The 22,105-nt window shown below is 45.6% G+C and overlaps 3 protein-coding genes across 15 annotated transcripts in view; 1 reads left to right on the top strand and 2 right to left on the bottom strand.

Moving 5' to 3' along the window:
• CELF1 (CUGBP Elav-like family member 1) overlaps nt 1-528 on the bottom strand; it is a 103,931-nt gene extending 103,403 nt beyond the window's left edge. For 6 of the 10 annotated variants that reach the window (XM_038407725.2, XM_038407729.2, XM_038407728.2 and 3 more), the window contains exon 1: nt 384-528. The gene's annotated coding sequence lies outside the window, so the exon portion shown is untranslated. The remainder of the gene's footprint in view (nt 1-383) is intronic. The other 4 variants (XM_038407730.2, XM_043516306.1, XM_043516304.1 and 1 more) reach the window with 1 other exon arrangement.
• On the top strand, nt 1-11,336 carry PTPMT1 (protein tyrosine phosphatase mitochondrial 1). Of its 2 annotated transcripts, none has more exons than XM_038407760.2 (4): nt 1-123; nt 1,040-1,120; nt 8,033-8,224; nt 11,088-11,336. In XM_038407760.2, the coding sequence occupies exons 1-4, from the start codon at nt 22-24 to the stop codon at nt 11,280-11,282; spliced, it is 570 nt and encodes a 189-aa protein (XP_038263688.1). In that variant the 5' UTR covers nt 1-21; the 3' UTR covers nt 11,283-11,336. The 2 variants fall into 2 exon arrangements, with proteins under 2 accessions (XP_038263688.1, XP_038263686.1); XM_038407758.2 differs by lacking the exon at nt 1-123 and adding an exon at nt 556-940.
• KBTBD4 (kelch repeat and BTB domain containing 4) overlaps nt 9,939-22,105 on the bottom strand; it is a 13,772-nt gene continuing 1,605 nt past the window's right edge. For 2 of the 3 annotated variants that reach the window (XM_038407737.2, XM_038407736.2), the window contains exons 2-4: nt 19,116-19,736; nt 14,042-14,148; nt 11,731-13,440 (exon numbers count right to left, since the gene is read on the bottom strand). In XM_038407737.2, the coding sequence (XP_038263665.1) occupies nt 12,580-13,440; nt 14,042-14,148; nt 19,116-19,707 (1,560 nt within the window). In that variant the 5' untranslated portion in view covers nt 19,708-19,736 and the 3' untranslated portion in view covers nt 11,731-12,579. Of the gene's footprint in view, nt 13,441-14,041; nt 14,149-19,115; nt 19,737-22,105 lie in introns of all 3 variants that reach the window. The other variant, XM_038407735.2, reaches the window with a different exon arrangement.

Below are 22,105 nucleotides of genomic sequence, written 5' to 3' on the forward strand. Positions count from 1 at the left end.
CGGCCCTAGCCCGCTCCACAAATGCGAGTTACCGGGGGACCTGGGAGCCTGCGAGACGTTGCGAGCCGCTCAGCCAGCTCCAGGATCACCGTAGGGCTGGGCACCGAGACTGCGGAACACCAGGCAAGCGGGGGGGGAGGCGGTGCTCCGAACTCCCCGGGGACCGGGGCGCGGCTCTCGCCCAGAGCCCTTTCCGTGGGGCTAGCGAGTCCCCACCCGCCCCACGGGCGGAGACAGAGCGGGAGAAGCACCAGGCCGGGGACCAGCCGAGCAGGTAGCTCCCTACGGGGAGGGGACCAGAGAGGCCCGGGATGGGCCCCAGCCAGGAACTCAATGGAGGGGGAGGCCAGTCCCGTTAGCCGGGATGGGCGGGTCTCACTTACCGTTGGCTCCGCGCTGTCCCTGCCCGGCCCGGGCACCTCCTGGCGGCCGCCGCCCTCACCTGCCCTGGGGATCCGCCCGCGCCCCTCTCCGCTCCCTCCGCCTCAGGCCGGCTTCGCAAGATGGCGGCGCTTCCGGAAGAGACCATGGCGGGCCCGGGGGTAGCGAGAGAGGAGAAGGCGCGAGCTCCAAGGCCCCTCCCGCCTAGTGAGCCCGTCCGGCTCCCACCGACTCCCCTCCGCCCACGCGGTGAGCCCGTCCGCCCTCCGGCTCGCACTGCCAGGGAGCCCGGCCGCGTGCCCCTGCTCTCCCGGCACAGCGAACTCGCCCGCCCTCCTCTCACCCCTCACCGCCGGGCAAACTAGCCGGCCCCGCTGCGGCCGCCAGGATGGGGGTGGCGGTCGCGCTGGGCTCCGGGGCCGCCCGCTTCTTCTTCTACCCGACGCTGCTCTACACCCTGGTGCGGGAGCGGCTGCCCGGCTCCCAGCGGCCCTGGTTCCACCGCATCGACGGGGCCGTGCTGCTGGGGGCGCTGCCGCTGCGGGGACGGAGCCGCAGGGTAACGGAGCTCAGGGCGGGAGGGTCTGGGCGGGGGGCGGCGCGGGCTCTCACCCGCCTGCCCGCGCCCCGCCGGCTCTGACTCTGTCTTCCCCCGCAGCTGGTGGCGGAGGAGAACGTGCGCGGGGTGCTCACCCTGAACGAGGAGTATGAGACCCGCTTCCTCTGCTGCTCCGCCCAGGTGAGCCGGGGACTGGGCCTGCTCCGCTCCGCTGGGTCGCGGGGTGGCGTGAGCGGTTTCGTGGGGAGCGTCCCCGTCCCCCGGCAGGGCTGCGGTGTGGCTGTCACGAGCCCCTGAACTCCTCCGCCCTGCCAGCTGGGTGGGTAACTTTTCTCTCTCCCTGGGCAGAATGGCCTGGACCGTTTAAAGGCAGCTGCCCTTCAATCCAGGAAGAGCCGTTACTCCCCTGAAGAAGGGAGAAGCTCCCAGTTCTAACACCCCCCCCCCCGAAGGCTTTCTAAACCTGGTCTCGCTGTGCAAAGTTTGAGCGTTTTAAGGCGATTTCTAGTTGCACAGAGCTAAATGCTATATAGTAAAATGTTTGCTGGGGGGAGTTCGGTTTGTGGAAAGGGAGTATTCAATCCAGCCCTTTATTTCACACAGGAGTAATAAATTAATGTAGTGCTGGAAAGAGACATCTCTAGTATAGTCAGCCTCAGTTTCTATGGGTTGCCCTGAAGAAATTCCCCATAGAGGTTAGAGAGGTGTTTGGTCTTGTGGCCTGTTTACTTTTGTGCCTCTTCTGAAAATGCCTAGCAGCAGGCCAGTTAGCATCTACTGTAGCCGTGACCATCTAACAGAAACTGCACCAACTGTCCTAATCTGGCCATCACTTATTATGGGTGTGCAGTCAATGTGCTTGGAGCTGTACAGCATGCAATCCCTGCAGCCTGTTGGAGAAAACAGTTCAATCTTTCATACAAAGCAGTACTTGTGGCACCTTAGAGACTAACAAATTTATTTGAGCATAAGCTTTCGTGAGCTACAGCTCGCTTCATCGGATGCATTGTAGCTCACGAAAGCTTATGCTCAAATAAATTTGTTAGTCTCTAAGGTGCCACAAGTACTCCTTTTCTTTTTGCGAATACAGACTAACACGGCTGCTACTCTGAAACCAATCTTTCATACTATCTGATGAGGTGAAGATCAAATCTCAAACCATTGTGGACAATTCTAACTCTTGAGTTCTGTACTCTCTGGTGGGTGAACTTTGATAGACTTTATTCACTAGTGACCTGGGCCAGATTTGAAAGTATCTGTGAAAGGCTGTTTATGCCCTTGCCAATCCCTAGAGGTATCCAAACTTGCCGCATTAATGAAGCTCCACAGAACCTCTGAAGCACAGTTACAACCAAGTAATTCTGACAATAGCAAGCAACATCAGTTTCGTAACATCAGATGCTGAAGGTGACTAACAGATGAAGTTAGAAGCTCTGGAGTAACATGATGCATGATCAGCAAATTTGGAATAAGCAGGGTAGTTCCTGCTGTAGAAATGGAAATGTATGAGTTAAGAGCTGTCTGATCTGCTTTCTTGTCAGACAGCAACATGATGCACCTGAGGAAGGAATAACACTAACCCTCAGCATGTATTTTTGCCATACTGTAATACAAGTGAAATCTTTTTCTGCCCTGTCCTGTTGGGACTAGTTCCCACCCTAAATAATGAGGGGGTTGAAAGTCCTGTAACATCCTTTGTACAAAGCTGTTTCCTACACCCTGGTGCGGCATCTCTTGCGGCAATACATTCCAGAATATAGAGCACCATAGCTCTACCCTTTTAAAGGGAATTAAGACTGGATTTCTTCACCCAGAAGCTGACAGTCAACATTCAGTTTAACAAAATAATAAAAAAAAAAAAAAAAAACATGGTGGTGAGGAGGAAGAGAGTAGCAACATTGGAGGAGACAGAAGTTGAGGAGTATTCTACATTTCATAAAAATTTCTTTACGGATTGTATCATTGTTGCCCTAACTTCAGAGGGCACCTCTTGTTCCCAGATGGAGAGCCCAATTGGCTTTCTCTGTACCGCTTCATATATTAACCTCTCCTCTTACCCGGTATGTCCATTCTTATGTTCTAGATAAGACCAATGGTCCATCTAGCATAGTATCCTATCTCTGACTGTGGCCAGTGCAAGATGCTTCAGAGAGAATGAACAGAACAGGGCAATTTCGAGTAATCCTCTCATCCAGTCCCATCTTCTGACAGTTGGAGGCGGAGGGACTCCTGGAACCTGGGGTTGCATCCCTGACCACCTTGGAGAATAGCCATTGATGGACCTATCCTTTATGACCTTTTTTTTTTTTTTTTTTTTTTTTTGCACCCAGTTATACTCTTGGCCTTCATAATATCCGATGGCAATGAGTTTCAAGATTGACTGTGTATTTTGTGAAGAAATACTTCCTTATGTTTGTTGTAAATCTGCTGCCTATTCATTTCATCTGGTGACCCTAAGTTCTTGTGTTATGTGAAGTGCTAAATAACACTTTCCTATTCGCTTTCTTCATAATGTTCATGATTTTATAGACCTCTATCATATCCTACCTCAGTCATCTTTTTTTCTAAACTGAACAGTTCCAGTCTGTTTAATCTCTCCTCATGTGGAAGCTGTACTATACCCCAATCATTTTTGTTTTCCTTCTCTGCACCGTTTCCAATTCTATTTATCTTTTTTATGAGATGAGGTGACCAGAACTGAATGAAGTACTCAAGATGTGGGCATATAATGCATTTATATACATTGTGATATTTTCAATCGTACTTTCTATCCTTTTCCTAATGTAGCTTAACATTTCGTTAGCTTTTTTTAACTGGTGCTGCACGTTGAGCAGATGTTTTCGGAGAACTATCCACAGCGACTCCAAGATCTCTTTCTTGAGTGGTAACAGCTAAATTAGACTCCATCATTTTGTGCGTATAGTTCAGATTATTTTTTTTCAAATGTGCATTGTTTGGCATTTGTCATTGAATTTCATCTGCCATTTTATCATCCAGTCACCCAGTTTAATGAAACCCTTTTGTAGCTCTTTACAGTCAGCTGTGGACTTAATTAACTTGAGTAATTTTGTATAGTCTTCAGATTTTGCCACCCCACTGTTCACCCTCTCTTCCAGCTCATTTATGCATATCTTGAACAGCACAAGTCCTGGTACAGATTCTTAAGAGAACCTGCTACTTACCTCTGTCCACTGTGAAAACTGATAATTTGTTCCTATCCTTTGATTCCTATCTTTTAAGCCATTACTGATCCATGAAAGGACCTTCCGTCTTATCCCATAGTTGCTTACTTGTCAAGAGCCTTTGGTGAGGGATCTTTTCAAAAGCTTTCTGAAAGTCTAAAGCACACTAGATCAACTGGATCATCTTTGTCCACATACTTGAGGACTCGCTCAAGAATTCTAATACATTGGTGAGGCAAGATTTCTCTTTACAACATGTTGACTCTTCCCTGACATACCAGGTTTATCTACGTGTCTGATGATTTTGTTTTTGATTATAGTTTCAACCAATTTGTAAGCGTACTGAAGTTACGCTTCTCAGTCTGTAATTGCCAGATCGCCTTTAGAGCCTTTTTTAAAAATAGGCATTATATTAACTACCCTCCAGTCATCTAGAACAGAGGATGATTTAAGCAATTGGTTATATACCATAGTTAGTAATTTTGCAATTTCATATTTGAATTTCTTCAGAACTCTTGGGTGAATACCATCTGGTCCTGGTGACTCATTACTGTTTAATTTATCAGTTTGTTCCAAACTGTCCTCTATTGACACCACAATCTGGGACACTTCCTCAGATTTGTCACCTAAAAAGAATGGCTCAGGTGTGGGGGATCCCCCCCCATGTCCTCTGCAGTGAAGACTGATGTAAAGAATTCATGCATCTTCTCTGCAACAACCTTGTTTTCACTTAGTGCTCCTTCACCATCTCAGTGGAGCCTCCGGACAATTGCTTGTTTGGCAGGCTTCCTGTTTCTGATAGACTTTTAAAAAAAAAAAATTGCTGTTAGTTTTTGTGTCCTTAGCTAGTTGCTCTTCTAATTCTTTCTTGGCCTGCCTTATTACATTTTTACACTTGACAGAATTTATGCTCCTTTCTATTTTCCTCACTAGGATTTTACTTTCAATTTTTAAAGGATGCCTTTTTGCTTCTAACCACTTATTTTACTGTGCTGTTTAGCCGTCATGGCACTTTTTTGGGTCCTCTTACTGTTTTGTTTTTTTTTTTTTTTTTGTTTTGGTTTTTTTTTTGTTGGGAGAGGGAGAGAGGCATTTAGTTTGAGCCTCTATTATGATATTTTTAAATAGTCTCCATGCAATTTGCAGGCATTTCACTCTTGTGACTGTTCTTTTTAATTTCCATTTAACTAGCTTCCTCATTTTTGTGTGGTTTCCCTTTTTGAAGTTAAATACTGCTGTGGTGGGTTTCTCTGGCATTTTTTTTTTCTCCTACAAGGATATTAAAATTAATTACATTCTGGTCGCTATTACTGAGCTGTTTAGCTAAATTCACCTCTGGGACCAGATCCTGTGCTTTGCGTAGGACTAAATCAAAGGTGCTCCAAGATGCAGTCATTTAGTATGTCTAGAAATGTTATCTCTGCGTTCCTTCCTGAGGTGACATATACCCTGTCAATATGAGGATAGGTGAAATCCCCATTATTGCTTTTTATGCCTGAGCATTTCACAATCACCATCCTGATCAGGTGGTCAATAGTATGTTCCTACTGCTACACTTCTTATTCAAGCATGACATTTCTATCGAGAGATTCTGTGGTACAGGTTAATTTATTTAAGAATTATATTTTGACTTTCACATATTAGTGCCACTCTCTCACCATCATGACCTACACTGTGATTCTTGTATATTTTGTACCCTGGTATTACCACATCCCATTGATTAGAATCATAGGACTGGAAGAGACCTTGAGAGGTGTTATGGTCTAGTCCCCTGCACCCAAAGCAGGACTAAGTATTTTCTAGACCAGTGGTTCTCAAAGCCAGTCTGCTGCTTGTTCAGGGAAAGCCCCTGGTGGGCCGGACCGGTTTGTTTACCTGCTGTGTCCGCAGGTTTGGCTGATCGCGGCTCCCACTGGCCGCGGTTCGCCGCTCCAGGCTAATGGGGGTTGTGGGAAGCGGTGCAGGCCAAGGGACATGCTGGTCGCCCTTCTGGCAGCCCCCATTGGCCTGGAGCAGCGAACCCGCAGACGCGGCAGGTAAACAAACCGGTCCAGCCTGCCAGGGGCTTTCCCTGAACAAGCAGCAGACCGGCTTTGAGAACCACTGGTCTAGACCATCCCTGACAGGTGTGTCACCACGTTTCCATAATGCTTATTATATCAATATTCTCATTCAATACCAGGCACTCTAGTTCACCTAGCTTAGTATTTAGACTTCTAGCATCTGTATGTAAGCACTTGTACATTTTGTCAATATTCAGTTGCTTGCCTTCATGTGTTATATTTAAATGGGCCTCTTTAACATCTGGCTGTTCCTCACTAGCTCCTACCTGGACTATACCAACTTCTTTCTATCCTCCTTGTTAGGATATAGCATTATCCTCCTTTAATAATTTCATCCCTAAGGGACAGTTCTGCTTGAACCGTGTGCTCCTCTGCACCTGTCAGCTTTCCCCCAGCCCTTAGTTTAAAAAGCCCTCTACAACCAGCAATCTAGTTCCATTTTGGTTTAGGCGGAGCCCATCCTTCCTGTATAAGCACCTCCTTTCCGAATAGGTTCCCTAGTTCCTAATAAACTTTAAAATCCTCCTCCCTGTACCATCATCTCAACCATGTATTGAGACCCCACGGTTCTTCCTGGCCCTGCACATAGAACTGGAAGCTTTTCAGATAATGCTATCATGGAGGTCTTGGACTTCAATCTCTTAACTAGCAGCCTAAATTTGGCCTGCAGGACCTCTTTTTCCCTATGTCATTGATACCTATATGTACCACAGGCCCTGGCTCCTCCTCAGCAGCCTTCACACCCAGCAGGCAATTTACCAAGCAGTTTTCCTGATCATCAGAAACACAATTATCTATTTTCAGAGTAGCAGCCGTGTTAGTCTGTATTTGCAAAAAGAAAAGGAGTACTTGTGGCACCTTAGAGCCTAACAAATTTATTAGAGCATAAGCTTTCGTGAGCTACAGCTCACTTCATCGGATGCATTTGGTGGAAAAAACAGAGGGGAGATTGATATATCTAGGATATATTAATGAGCCCCCAGAGATTTCTAATTTTCCACACAAAAAAAAGCTGCAGCCAAAATGTTGCTGCAGTTCCACCTTTTTCCCCACCACAGGGCGCTGTGGCACAAGAACAGCAGTAGCACCCAGCAGAAAATAACTTCTACAGTTCCGCCTTTAGCCCAAGAGAGGGTACTGTGGTGATGGAACAAAGGTAGAGAGCTGCCTTCCTCATTGGTATTGATATATCAATCTCCCCTCTGTTTTTTCCACCAAATGCATCTTATGAAGTGAGCTGTAGCTCACGAAAGCTTATGCTCAAATAAATTTATTAGTCTCTAAGGTGCCACAAGTACTCCTTTTCTTTTTACAACTATCTATGTTTATAATAATCAAATCCTCTATAACTGTTTATCTGGCTCCTCCTAGTAACTGGGGTTCCCATCTCAGGAGGGGTATCCTCTGTGTGAGAGGATACCATGACACCATCTGGAAGGAGGGTCTTAACTATGGGATTGTTTCCCTGTGCTCCAGCTTGATGTTATCCTTCAAGACTTTCATCCTCCTTAATAACATAGAGGCTGTCAGAGACCACAACACAAACTAATCCCCTCGTACATCCTAAGGGTCACTTAGTCTTTTTTCTTTCACCTGGGAAAACTCCCTCACAAAACTTGTGTTCCTAGCGTCTAGTCTAGACTCCCTCAATCCTTTTTACCCTCTGATAACCATGACAAAGATTTTTCTCACTTCCGTTATGTCTCATTTGTTCCTGTCTTGATTTCCCCCCACTAACCTCTACTCCCTTGCACTGCCGATGTACCTCCCTTGCTGTCTTGATGGGGCCCACCCTCTCTTCCATCCCAAGCTTGGTGACTGATTCAGTCCTTCTGTGTTCATTACAGGAGTATGAGGCAATGGGAGTAGAGCAGCTGCGTCTCGGCACTGTGGACCTGACTGGAGTTCCCACATTGGAAAACCTGCAGAGAGGTGTTGAATTTGTACTGAAGCATCGGGAGTGTGGGAACAGTGTCTATGTGCACTGCAAGGCAGGACGCTCCCGCAGTGCCACCATGGTGGCAGCATATTTAATTCAGGTTAGAAGGCTTCTGTACTTAAAGCGGGCCCGTTTATACCCCAGCTGCCCTGGATAGGCAAACTATTGCTGAGATAAGGGGCCATCTCCTTGACAAGTTGCTTCCATTCAGTAAATTCAGCTGAGTGGATGACGGGAAGCTGCTGCTGCATGGGCAACAGGGTACTTTTGATGGAATTCTGCACCCAAAAATTTCTGCACACTATTTTAAAATTCTTCTAAATTGTGCATATTTTATTTGTCAAAATAACACAATATAATCACACCAGTTTCAATTATTTTGGGTCATTTATTTCAAAATACCTGTCAGCAAGTATGTCTGTAACAATACAGACAACAAAAAAGATTCAGGAAATGTTTTTTGACAAATAGATTCCTTACTAGGCATATTAATACAGAACTCTGAGTTATAATTCATGTAAACTACAATACAGAACCGTATTTCCCACACCCCTCAGAAGCAGAGTAAAGGCTTGGGGGAATCAAGGGAAATGGAGGAGCTGAGGGAGAGGGAAATAAATTTCTGGGAAGGAGCCTGGATGTGAACTTGGAGGGACTGTTGGTTATGGGTGGGAAAAGTATGGAACAGGTTTTTTGGCGGGGGCAGGGAGGAATTGTTAGGGAGCTTCCCTTGTGCAGACCCTGACTGACCCCTAGCCTTTCCCAGTCAGGCACATCTGCTCCTCTCCCCGTGTGTTCCTGTGCCCTCACCCAGCCACTCCCCTGTCCCTATGGAGCTCTGCACCCCTCCCCTGTCCTTGTGTATCTCTGCACCTCCCTCCCCCCCGGTGGCCCTGTCCCAGTCTGTCCTTCCCCACTAGCCTTTATGAGCCCCTCTCTGACCCACAGCACCGGTCTCCTGACCTGGCCTGACAAGCACTGGGAAGGCAGCTCTCTACCTTTGTTCCATCACCACAGTACCCTCTCTTGGGCAAAAGGCGGAACTGTAGAAGTTATTTTCTGCTGGGTGCTACTGCTGTTCTTGTGCCACAGTGCCCTGTGGTGGGGAAAAAGGTGGAACTGCAGCAACATTTTGGCTGCAGCTTTTTTTTGTGTGGAAAAATTAGAAATCTCTGGGGGCTCATTAAATACGCATGCGTGCAGTAGTGCAGAATTCCCCTGGGAGTAACAGGGAGTCTGCTCAGTGTCAGATGCTTCAAGAGCTAATTTCAAATGTTACAGCTGTACTGAGTCTAGGCTGCATAGCCACTTGAGAGGGAACAGTAGAGAATGTGGCTAGACTCCAGGCTCACTGTGGATGAGCTGTTTGCCAGACACTCCCTCTGCTCATGTTGAGGGGGCTCGTAAGGGTGAACATGTAAAACTGCTAGATGAACTGGAACACAGGCTTCCTTTGATATTCCAGTTCTCTGTGCACACTGACACTAGGGTTGGAATGGGTTTCCTAGGGTTCTCAATTTCACCTACCCTCAGGACACTGACAAATCACTATTTGCTGGAAGCAAAGTACTAATGCATGTCACAATGTGGTTTCCATCTTAAGTAGTCTAGCTTGCTTGGCACTCTCCTGTACAGTTATGCCTCTGGCTGCTCAGGTGTCTGCACAGATATGGGCAATGGAAGCTGAATGGGTGAAGTGTTTCTTGACTTCATGTGTAAGTGGACTGCAATTAAATGTGTGAGGCAGCTGTCACCTTTAATTTCCTAGATTATTCTGGCAGATTCTGTGGCTACTAGGCAGAGGGCCTAGTCCATACTCCTTGCTGTAATAAATCCTGACTGGCTCTGCTTCCCTTAGCCCCTACCATGGACAATGAAGAGTGACTCATTGTGACTGAGCAGCTAGCCTGTTGAAGAAAGTGGAGCTCTCGGGGCAAGAAAGAGACCTTGCAGGGCTCCGGCTGATGGGAAGCTTAGTCTAACTAGTAATTGCACAGTTTAACTTTCTTTAAATGCAAAATAAAATGCAGCATTACGGGTAAGAACAAACTCAAGACAGAATAAAGTTGAAGTTCCCACAAACTGAGGCAGATTCAGAACAGCAAAAACTGAAAATATGTGTAGCTGTGAAACTCTTTGGCATTTCTACATTTGTGCAGGAATCCCTTAGTACTGCATTCATTAGTGTTTGCTTGAGCAGCAGAGGGAAGCACAAGTAAAGTCTTTCACCTGTATTAGGAAAGCATATCAAGTAAAGTAAAGCTGCTGTGTCTGTCCATTGCATAATGACAGGTTTCAGAGTAGCAGCCGTGTTAGTCTGTATTCGCAAAAAGAAAAAAGGAGTACTTGTGGCACCTTTAGAGACTAACAAATTAAAGCTTATGCTCTAATAAATTTGGTGGTCTCTAAGGTGCCATAAGTACTCCTTTTCTTTTTGTGTCTGTCCAGGGGCTCTGTTATGATCAGGGCAGGAGAAGCTGTCCACAAAAGAATGTGAATTTGATGACATGGATAGGCCCTACCAAATTCACAGCCATGAAAAACACATCATGGACTGTGAAATCTGGTCAGTTGTATGCTTTTACCTTATACTATACAGATTTCATGGGGGACAGAGCATTTCTCAAAGTGGGGGTCCTGACCCAAAAGGGAGTTGTTTGTGGGGGGGTTATGGAATTGCCACCCTTACTTCTGTGTTGCCTTCAGAGCTGGGCACCCAGCGCCTAAGATAGTCATTTGCACCCCTCTAGTTGAGGGAGTATCCTCTCAGGAGCTCCTATTGAGAGCTGGGATGTCTCTCTGAGGTAGGCAACCAGATGATATTCAGTACAAGGAGGGGTAAAGTGAGCCACTTTCCTTGACCACCTAAACTAGGCTCTGGAAGAAAGCTAGGCCCTCCAAATGCCTGTGTTGACCCATCTTTAGACAGGATGAATTTTCATTCAGGATTTCTGCCTTTCCAGCTGTACCAGTGGAGCCCTCAGGAAGCAATAGAAGCTATTGCCAGGATCCGTCCCCACATCCTTGTTCGCCCCAGGCAGGTCCAGGTCCTGGAAAGATTTCACAGGAATGTGATTGCTGAGGCAGCTGCAGAGAGTCAGCAAGAGCTACCAGAAACCATCCACCTGCTCCCCACAACAAGAACAAGTTCCTCGTGAACTAATAAGGAACAGACTGCTGCACAACCAATAAAGAACTTTTCAGACACATAACAGCAATGGGGAGCTTGTTTTTTTTCTTAACAGCTTCTGGCGTCATGTCCTTACCCATACAATACCTGACCCTAGGGTTGCCAACTTTCTAACTGAACAAAGTTGAACACCCTTGCCCTACTGCTTCATCCAGGCCCCGCCCTGCTCAGTCCATATTCTGCCCTGCCCTCCAACCCTCACTCGCTCATTTTCAACAGGCTGGGGAGGGTCCCTTTTCGACCAGATGTTCCGGTTGAAAACCAGATAGCTGTTTCTGCTTTCTCCCCCACACACGTCAGAGCACCTGTAAGGGTTTGATCTTCCACCCCTCCCACAAGTGCCATTATTGCAGGGGACAGAGAGTTGTCTTGAACTCTGCTCACGTTAATACCATCCGCATAAAAGAAACCATATCTTTGTCCCACCAGACACTTTTATTCAGGCTCTCATCTAAAGGGCTACAGTGCCAGTAGGGAAGGGTGTGAGAAAATGAAGTTGTTTCATCTTTAACTATCATATAGCTCTGTGGTATAATGTCAGCAGGATGGGAGCCTCAGTACTGGGGCTAGAAACCAGCATTGGCACAATAGTATTGTAAGGATAGTTTTCCTCTTTGTGCTGGGTGGCAAAGTAGCAGCAAGCCCATCCCTGGCCTCTGCTTCACATCCATCTCCCCTAGGTTAGGGCAGAGCACAACCAAGTCAGGGCCTTGGACCCACCTCTGAAATCAGTCTACAGTAGAGTCCACTTTAGTCAGTGCCTCTGGCCTGAAGCCAATCCTGTAGCCTTAGTAAGGCACAGCCATATTAGAGCCCCATATCAAACTGCATAGAGCTTTTTGAAGGAGTGTACAGAGCGGCCATTCCCTGTGACTAGTGATGGCAGCAGCACATGCAGCCTCCTGGGCTATTACACTAAAAGGCTGTGACAAAAAGGGGTTTATCTGCTCATGCTAGGGCTTGCTGGTGCTCGATAGTTCTTGGCCTAAGAAGTCTAGTTGCTGCAATTTGAGCTTGAAACAGCTTCACATCACAGGATCATAGTAACACTATTTAGTCCATCTGGGATTTAAGATGCTGTAAGTCAACTTGGAGACTGTAGTGAAAGGGAAAACAGCCTCACATCCAGGAGGCTCATACTGCCTGCAAGCAGGGCTAACGAGGAGGGGGCACTCTATGGTGGTGTGAGCTGGTCTTGCTGGGGCAAGTGATAAGGAAACTGGATGCCTCTAAGCTGCTTTACAGAATGTCCATGTCTTGTCACCTCAAGCCAGCACAAACTGCAGGTTAGTAAGCAGCACCTTGATGCCACTGGTGACAGTCACCACAGAGGTGGCTGGGTTAAGTTTGAAGGTGTTGGCATCTCCCTTTTTGTAACGATCCCGAAAGACATAGATGCTGCCATTACAACTGGCAATTTTCCAGAGGGATGGTACTGAGCTCCAGGCATCTGGCAGGCAGAGTCGGGTGAAGCTATCCAGGAGGGGATTATAGCATAGCAGTGAGTCCCCCTCAGCCACAATGAACACTAGGTCTTTATGCACAGCAGCATGCATGTGCCCTGCAAAAGGCAATACATAAGGCTTCACATGGCACTTTTCTGTATTGGTGTCGTAGCACTGAATGAGCCGGGAGGGCTTAGTGAAGAAGTCTAGATCATTCTCCTCCCCACCCAGCAGGTAAATGATACCATTGAGGTTGGCACCTGCAGCTCCAGAGACAGCTACTTCTAGCTGGCTGGTCTCTGTCCACACATTGTCTCGCACCCTGTAGTATATGACAGCATTGGAGAGAGTGTCCTGCAATGTCTTGCCCCCCAGTGAATATATAGCATCCTTGCTGGGCACAGAGACAAGGGTGTGTTGGAGCCGGTCACGGGGCAGAGGAGCACACCATTCCCAGTCTACTGTGGCATTGTTACATTTCCACATGCGCCGTGGAATGGAGCCCCCTACGACATACAGGTCACTGCCATGCTTGCAAGCTGCAGTGATTTGATGGCACAGGCTATTCTGGCCACTCACACTGATTGAGTCATCATCAGCACAATGCAGAGAGACAGCTAGTGAGTGCGTACGTGATGACTCCTTCCCGATAAGGTAGATGTGAACGTTCTCCCCAATCTCCTGCGAGAGAGAAGGGATTTTTATCAGAATCCAGGTATGAGTGGTGTCACAACACATGCCAGGAGCATCCAAAGCTCTATTTCCTTTAGGGAGTTTTGGGGCCCACTAGCTCTGTGTTGAGTCATCTCAGCCTCACTTGACTATAAGGTCTCAGGCTACTACATCCTCCACATCCTGTGCTTCAAGCCTCGTCTAGGCACCTTTTATCCCTGACCTGGTACAATGAGCAGTGCCCTGCACCTGAATCTACACAGTCAGGCTTCAGTTCAGCTAAGGGCTAAGAAATGCTCAGGGAGAAGAATTAAAGTCATGGGAATGCAAAGCTCTAAGATTTCTAAACTGGCTCCTTATCTGTGTACTTGGGGAACACCAGGCTAATACCACTGATTAGTTAACCCTATTGGCAAGACCAGCCTCAAGGCTGAGGCCATTGACAGTACCTGGGTTTTTCTACCTGTGTGTGCGCATTCCTGGTATTGAAGCCATAGCTTTTTCAAACACTAAGAGGTCACAAATGAGGGCAGAAGCCCTTCCTCAGTGAGTAGGGAACAAGAGCAGTATGATAACTGCATTAACCATGGGGCACAGGGGCCATCTATACCTTCAGACTGGATCGCAGCACCTCCGAGAAGCCTGCCCGTTCCTCTTTGTTGAAGTTGATCCAGGTTTCTATGGCAACCGTTGGATTCTGTGAACATGGAACACCATCTGTAGTTTCAGAGACAAAAGAATTTACAATAAATTGGCACGCTATTCTCAAGGCGTGAGCTGACCACCCTCTTTCGCATAACCTCTTCCCCCCGCATGAGGACACCAAAAAACCCTATCCTGAGCAAGACTGAGACTGAGGTTTATAAAACCTGGCTAGTATGGCCAGCAGGAGCAACTAGGCACCTGTATCAAGTCTACCTGGTTCAGCATCAGGAGACATTGCTTCCTGGGTGACACAGCAAATGTTCTATTTGAGGGGTCTCTGTACCGTAAGTCAGAAGGTCAGTGAGCTAATGTCACAGATCTTAGCAAGCACTCATCATGGGCACTCACTAGGACTGCTGAGAGAGGAATCCAAGCTTCTGCACTCTGGATCCCCTGGGATGCATTAAGCTCCTGGAGCCTCAGCAGTCTGCAGCACTGGTTCTTCCCTGGGTCCCTCTGGCCCCATTTCCTGGGCACTGATTCTCAGTCTCCTAGCCCTTCCTGGAGATGGAGCTCCTCAGGCCATCTGCCATAGGCCCCCAGGACCAGCACATACCCCCAAGATACTCCAGTTACTTAAACATGTCCCTTTCCCATACCACCACCCCAAAGGCATGAAGCTTCTGGTTTACAGTTTAACTCTCAGGGGCACGCAGCAGTTGTGAAGCAGTGAACACACTTTGAACAGAGTCTAACACCTTTTATGCTCTTTTATTCTTAATCAAATAAAGAACAGGACAGTAGAGATCACACAAGACAACAAACATCTTAAACACCTCAGTCCCTCACTTTCTAGCTCACCCTTCCCTTGCGAGTCCTTAGGGATCATCGATGTCCAGGCTGTCAGGGAATCCCCTGCCTCACACCAGTTGTTACGTGGTGGGTGGTCTCTCTTTCGTGGACTGGAAAAAAATGTCCCTCGGAGCAGAAAAACTTCTGCACCTTTTAAAACCCATGTCAGCTTCTCCATATGAGCACAAACCCCTGCCAGGTTACTTGCCCATTGCTAAATCAGTTCTTCTGGACAGGAACCACTCTGGTCTAGAGTGAACAGATTTCCAATGACTGGGAACTCAGAGTCAACTACTCTTTATTATTCTTTTGCCACCAGTCTTTGGAATCTCAATCCAACATGGAAGCAAACAGACCACAGAGAAGAAAAAAGGCTGCACATTCAAAATGGAGTCTGCAGCTTGCATAGACACAGAGGGTGCATAGTCTCACACAGAATTCATAAACTGTACAGATATATTCCCAACTCATCACACCCTATGCCTGCATCACAGAGTCAGTGTGGGGAAGGAGGGAGACATTGCACCACGATGCTCAGAGAGTAACAAACATCTCCTCACTTAGGCAGTGAGGTTTGCACCTACAGGACTTTTAGAGCTCTTGCTGCTCCTGGAAGCCCAACTAACAGACATGGCCAGCACCAGCAACACTTTTCCTCAGCCCACATTTAGCCAGACAGTTATGATCCTTCTTCTTAGATCTGGACCTCCACTTTTGTTACATACGGGCAGGACTGCTGCAACATGCTCTTCTTGAAGCTTTCCTACTTGTGCTGAACCACAATAAACCTGTACTTAATAGGCTGCACTGGTTTTCTATTTGCTTCCACGTACAGTGTTAATCCTTGGTTAAGCCATAAACCCTTGTATCTTTAGTAAATTGCCAACAGTGTGCTAGGTGCTTGTATATAGTTTTCAGATGTGACTTCCTGAGAGATGATTGCTCTCCCTATGTGGAATCCTCTCTAGATTCAGCTTTGATTGTGTGAGGCATGACATTCCTTCTGAAGGTTCCTTGACTCTGAAATCTGCTTCCTCTGGGCCTGACAGAGTTTAGTTAGTTTGCATTCAGTGCGTTAGACAAGACCCACCTATTTGCTCATAATGGGGGAGTTTTTTCTGTTTAGGGTTGATCCATTATTACTGGGATTGTCTGAATCACTAGCTGTAAGCAACCAACACACAAATTAAATGTACAGTTTTATTCTGGAAATGTGTCCAATGGCCCAGCAACGGACAAGTTTTATAAATAAATCATTATCTGCATTACATTTGTTTTAATGCTCATCACTAACGCTTGCTTATTTCCTTGGGCTTCCACTACTGGGTTGTAGTACAGGGAGTGTTTAAGCTAACATAGTGCTTTCTGACTAACCACACTATGGGTGTATTTCCCGTTTGGGGCCCATTTACAGGCCTACCTGGGTAACACAATTGCACAAGGGAAAAACCCACCACAGGTGCCTTAAACAAAACAATCAACCAACCTAATCTTGGACCACCACACATTAAAATGCCATTATCCTAATCCTATAGTTATTGCATGGTGTCACTAAAGGGCAGAGTTAAGGTTGTTTAAGTGCCTTAACTGTTTTTTTCTTACCTTAACATGTTTGGATTTCTTTTAAGTGTAACCTTAACTCTGAATTCCTAGGTTTATAATGCATGTTTTCAGGATAATTACAAACAAACTGGAGGTTTTTTGTACCCTTGAGTTACTGATATACACTTTCAACCCTAATTCCATCTGAACATAGTTTGTCTGTGGATTTTTTTAAGTTTTTTTTTTATTAAAAGTTTCATACATACACTAAACCAGAAAATGTTACCATGCGATATTTCTAATAATTTGTAGATATTCAGTATCAATCTTTATTTTTTTTACATTTTAACTTTTATAGATAGATTCACTAGTACCTCCAAAGCAGTGCACACCTGCCAGTGAGGGTGGGTTCACAGCCGCTTTGCCTCACTGGAGCAGCAAAAAGCACCCAAAGCATTCTGGTGAATCTGGCCCTTAATTTGCAGTTGACTTATTGGAGGGCTGCGTTAATTAAATACTGCTAAGCAAAGAGCACCAGGGAGAGCTCAATCCCCTATTTCCAGTATCACTAAATTTTAAGGACTCCCCTATAGTCCTGCCTGAATTACTCTGGCAGTGCTGTCTCAATACATCGTAGAGCCATCAGAGCAGTATCACGGGGAAGCCCAAACCAGCATCAGCCACAGAATTTTTCAAGAGCAGTGGCAGATGGACCAAGCAATCTACCAGTGAGAACTCTTGACATGTGTCCACTCTTTCATACCACTGAATCAATGCAACCAATAACTCCACTTGAGTTATCTGTCTAGTGTATATAATCCTAACAATTAGATACAATTATTTATAACTACACTAAAGTTATACCCTACTTTCTTCAAATATGGCCTATGCATAAAATTTCAATTAATTTTAAGTATATGGAAAGTTTGAAGAGTGTGTATTCTTCTTCTTCTTCTTCTACTGTTAAGATCGTTCAGGACAAAGAAAAGGCAGATTAAGAAATGTAACAAAGGACCACATCTTTAATTAATTTTAACACAAGCAAATTAACAAAATACCAGGGAGGGAGAGGAATTATTTAAGCTCACTACCAGTGTGGACACAAGAACAAATGAATATAAACTGGCCATTGGGAAGTTTAGACTTGAAATTAGATGAAGGTTTCTAACCATCAGAGGAGTGAAGTTCTGGAACAGCCTTCCAAGGGAAGCAGTGGGAGCAAAAGACCTTTCTGGCTTTAAGATTAAACTCGGTAAGTTTATGGAAGAGATGGTATGATGGGATAACATGATTTTGGTAATTAATTGATCTTTAACTATTCATGGTAAATAGGCCAAATGGCCTGTGATGGGATGTTAGATGGGGTAGGATCTGAGTTACTATGGAGAATTTTTTCCTGGGTATCTGGCTGGTGAATCTTGCCCATATGCTCAGGGTTCATCTGATCGCCATATTTGGGGTCGGGAAGGAATTTTCCTCGAGGGCAGATTGGAAGAGGTCCTGGGGGTTTTTCGCCTTCCTCTGCAGCATGGGGCACTTGCTGGAGGATTCTCTGTTCCTTTAAGACTTTAAACCATGATTTGAGGACTTCAATAGCTCAGACATAGGTGAGAGATTTATCACAGGAGCGGGTGGCTGAGATTCTGTGGCCTGCATTGTGCAGGAGGTCAGACTAGATGATCATAATGGTCCCTTCTGACCTTAATATCTATGAGTCTATGAGATTTACTTGTAAATACTTTGAAAATTCATTCTGTAGTAGCAGAATGTCCTGTAAAGTTGGGGATGATGCAATGTATTTTTCACACAAACAAGACACTGAATCCTTGCTTTAAGTGAAAAATGGTACCAACCTTAATTATGGAGTCGCAACCAGCATCTCCATAATACCAGAAGGAAAAAAACAGTAGGGAGAAAGCATTAAAAGAGAATGAAGGGGCTGGAGACATTCCAAAAATCTGAAGAAAAACACATACAATTACAGGCTCCCCTACACCAGCTATATGGCTTGATTGCCTACTGAAAACCCTACAATACGAGTGGAGCAAAGTGTCTCCTATAGGAAACCAACTTAATATGACACAACATGTGTTTGGTGCTTTACAGACAAAGGAGTCCAGCTCTGAAATGCTTTCTACTGAAATTGACAATTATTTGAGGAAACACATAATATTATTTAAAATACTACATAGGATGGCAGCTCAACAGATCCTTGAATGTTAATAAACTACACCTGAAATATCAGTGAGCAGGGACCCCCATCAGGTTTAATGCCAAGCATCTCCTGAAACCTGTGAGGTTGGATGTTGTTACCCTTTCCCCAGGAACTGCTGTGAGATAGACAATATGGCCATATTAACAGCATCTTTTATGTTAACATGGCTATTGCTCAAAGGTTGGATGCTTCACTGCCAGATGAAGTTACCAAGGCTTCTTTGATTAAGTTATGCTGGATAGTTTGCTGTAGGAAGACTTGCTTTGATCAGCCTCTGAATAAGATAGTTGGCTCCCCTGAATCCCATCCTCCTGTCCTTCTTCAAAGCCACCCTGCTGGTTGTTCAGATAATCCCCACAACCCTCTCAGTCACCCTAATTTTCTCTCCACACCCACATCCTGGCTGGTCTCATAAACCCCCTGTGCCTACCTGTAAGGATGTCTGTCAGCAGGCGGAGAGGTAGGTGCAGGAACTCCTCTGTGTCCTGAAGCTGTGACAAGTGTGACTTGGCACAGTGCTTTGCAGCCGTGTAGAGCTCCATGTCACTGTGTTGATCTGCCAGCCACATAACCTGAAGACAGTTCCTCACCTGCACCGTGCGGGCCAAGAAACGGGAGCACTCCTCAAAAAGGGCAGTCAGCTGGTACATATCTGCCACCTCATATGTTTCCTGCAACTCTTCTGCCCTCAGCTTTACAGTCCCATGGTAAATATAGTCCACCAGGAGTTGGAAAACACTCTCGCTAACATCTTGCAGCTCAATCACCCGGTTGTGGGCCTCCTTAAGGTTGGAAGTGAACATGGAACGAAAGAAGCAGCTCTGAGCTGAGAGGACTAGCCGGTGCAGCTGGAATTCTTTGCCTTCCACTGAGATGGTAACATCAGCAAAGAGCTCATCCTCCAGGCAGAGCTTCATAATACCCTGAGCTACGCGGCCTGAGTGAGAACGGTCAGTGAAGGTGTAGTTCACAAAGTAGTTCTCTTCTGTGGAGGAGCCCCCAGTCTCCTCCGACGAGTCCATGTTGCCGCACAGATCTGACCTCCAGCAATCTGTAAAACAATGGCAGTGAGCCTCCCCTTCTCAACTAACAAGATCATGCAGCTCAGGGTACATGCAACTCCAATAGCCAAGAGGAGTTGGTGGGTAGCCAAGCAAACTGCAGCCTAAGTAACATAGCTACTAGAAACTTCCACCTGATCTGCAGTGCTTCCTTATAAGTGCAGCACATGAGGTGCTGTGACTAAAACTGCCACAGCTCTCGCTACAGTGGTAGCCTCATGCAACAGTGGAATCCCAATATTCCAATTCCTGGAATTAGCAAATACAATTACCCTTTCATTCTCATCTCAGCACACTAGTGACATACAGCAAAGGAGATATAAGGGGAAATATCCAGTCACCCAAATCATGAATCTCCCCTCTACAACAGAGGGGGCACATGAAAGAAATATCAGAATTTATAACTCTAATAAAAAGTCAGATTCATTCTTCTCACATTGCATACTGCCCACCTCCAGTTTCATAACAGGGATTTCTGAAACCAATAAAGCAAGGAAAAGATGGTAATATTAGTGTGGACAGGTCAGATGCAAACAAGGTTGAGGCATGATGTGCTGGCAAAGAGCAGAAGCAGCAATTAATAGCATGACTAGGTGCTAATTACCATATGAAAATGAGGTGATGCATGTGTAGAGGTAACATGTATTGGGAGTTTATTTTACTGAAAAATAAGTGGCAGAAGAATCCTGCCAGAATTGACCAGGAGCCCTCAAACTACCCAGATGAGAAATTTGCCAAGTGCCTGACGGTTGCATGAAATTTGTATGAAGTGCCCTGCATCTTCAATATGAGATACAACTGTAGAGACTACTACTCCCAGGCAACTTAGATCAGATAATCAAGTACTATAGAAAAGCTTCACATTTCAAGCCAGATGGTACCTGCCAGATGTTATTAGCCATAACCTCCATTAGCAGCAGGGCAAGGTCAAAAAAAGCAATGGTGTCTCTTTGGCAGGGATTTCCTCAGGAGCAGGAGGAGATAGGTGTCTGCCACAAAGAAGAGCTGCTCCAGAGAGGGGTGGTAGCTACCTCTTTACTTCACTGATGATGCTATTGTGCAACTGGAGGGTTTTGGCATCAGCAGTAGATGCCTCCCAGCAATAGCAGAACATAGACAAGCGTCTTACAATTGGGACTATGCTCACTCAAAACTCATTTTCACCCCTCAGCGAGAGACTAAATTTCTAGCCCCAAGTGTAACGTTCCGTAATGATAACATTCAATCTTAACCATAGCAGCTATCTCTGATGCCTCATTATTCAGTGATTTCAATAGGATGAGTTCATCCAAAAAGCTTGCAATTGCTGTACTTCTTCGGTTGAAGATATAGGCCCACAATTGTTCAAGTCAGTCTGTAATTTGGAAGAATTCCTGGGGATTCTTTGCTGAAACTAAAACACATACAAAGCAGTGATCATGAGCAACACTTTCTATCATCTCTGGTTGTCAAGAAGATCCTCTATTCTGGAGAACAATAACCTTGCCTCAGTTATAAGCGTCTTTGTTACTTCTCAGGTGGACTACAGCAGCATAACATACCTGGGCATGAAACCATCAAGCTTTTGGAATCTCTAACTAATACAGAACTGAATACGTCTCCTCAGCAACACAGGCCACCATAGCTACATCAAACCTGTCCCCTGCTCTCTACAGTGTCCTACCATAGGCAATTTCAAGTCAGATTTGAGGTTTTGTTCCTTATCTTCAAGGCACTCTACAACCTGAACTCAGGATACCTAAAAGATCAACTGAAGTGCCAGGATAAGAACTGTAATTGGTAACGTCACTCTTCAGGCACCATGAATTTTTACTGAAAGGGTAATGCTCATCTGTGCTGGAAGAAGACCTTTCTCAGACTGTGGAACAAACTCCCATAGGAGCTAAGGACCGTCACAAACCTCATCACCTACTTCAAGTGTAAAGTCAATTTTTTCAACCTTGCCTTCACCAATATGAATACAAAGCAGCAAGTTCTTATTAAAAAACTGTAGCAAAACAAAACACTGCAATGCACACACAGTTTCCTTCTTGGGGAGAGGTTAAGAAAAAAAATGAACTACATGTTACAGACGCTAATCATGTCATTTATTGCACTACTGAAAGGTGTTCAATTACTGCAGTGATGAAGGTGATTTACCTATATAGAAAATAAAATAGACCAACAGACATTTTCCTTTCTCTCTTGTCTAAATAAAGAACCCATCAGGGAAACGACATCTTAGTACTACTATTAAAACCTACAGTGAAAGCAGAATAAAGGCTGCAAAAACAAGTGCACAAATTCTGATAATACTAAAAGTGACATTTTCCTCATAATATTAACTTGACCACATGTCATGTGCAGGATTTTTCAGAGA

Source organism: Dermochelys coriacea, chromosome 6, assembly GCF_009764565.3.
Source record: "Dermochelys coriacea isolate rDerCor1 chromosome 6, rDerCor1.pri.v4, whole genome shotgun sequence".
Classification (NCBI taxonomy): domain Eukaryota; kingdom Metazoa; phylum Chordata; order Testudines; family Dermochelyidae; genus Dermochelys; species Dermochelys coriacea.

Excerpts from the sequence above, each read along its gene's own strand:
- PTPMT1 (XM_038407758.2), top strand. The coding sequence starts at position 770 with ATGGGGGTGGCGGTCGCGCTGGGCTCCGGGGCCGCCCGCTTCTTCTTC. Across the intron at positions 1,121-8,032 it reads TCCTCTGCTGCTCCGCCCAG|GAGTATGAGGCAATGGGAGT; the intron begins GTGAGCCGGGGA and ends TGTTCATTACAG. Across the intron at positions 8,225-11,087 it reads TGGCAGCATATTTAATTCAG|CTGTACCAGTGGAGCCCTCA; the intron begins GTTAGAAGGCTT and ends CTGCCTTTCCAG.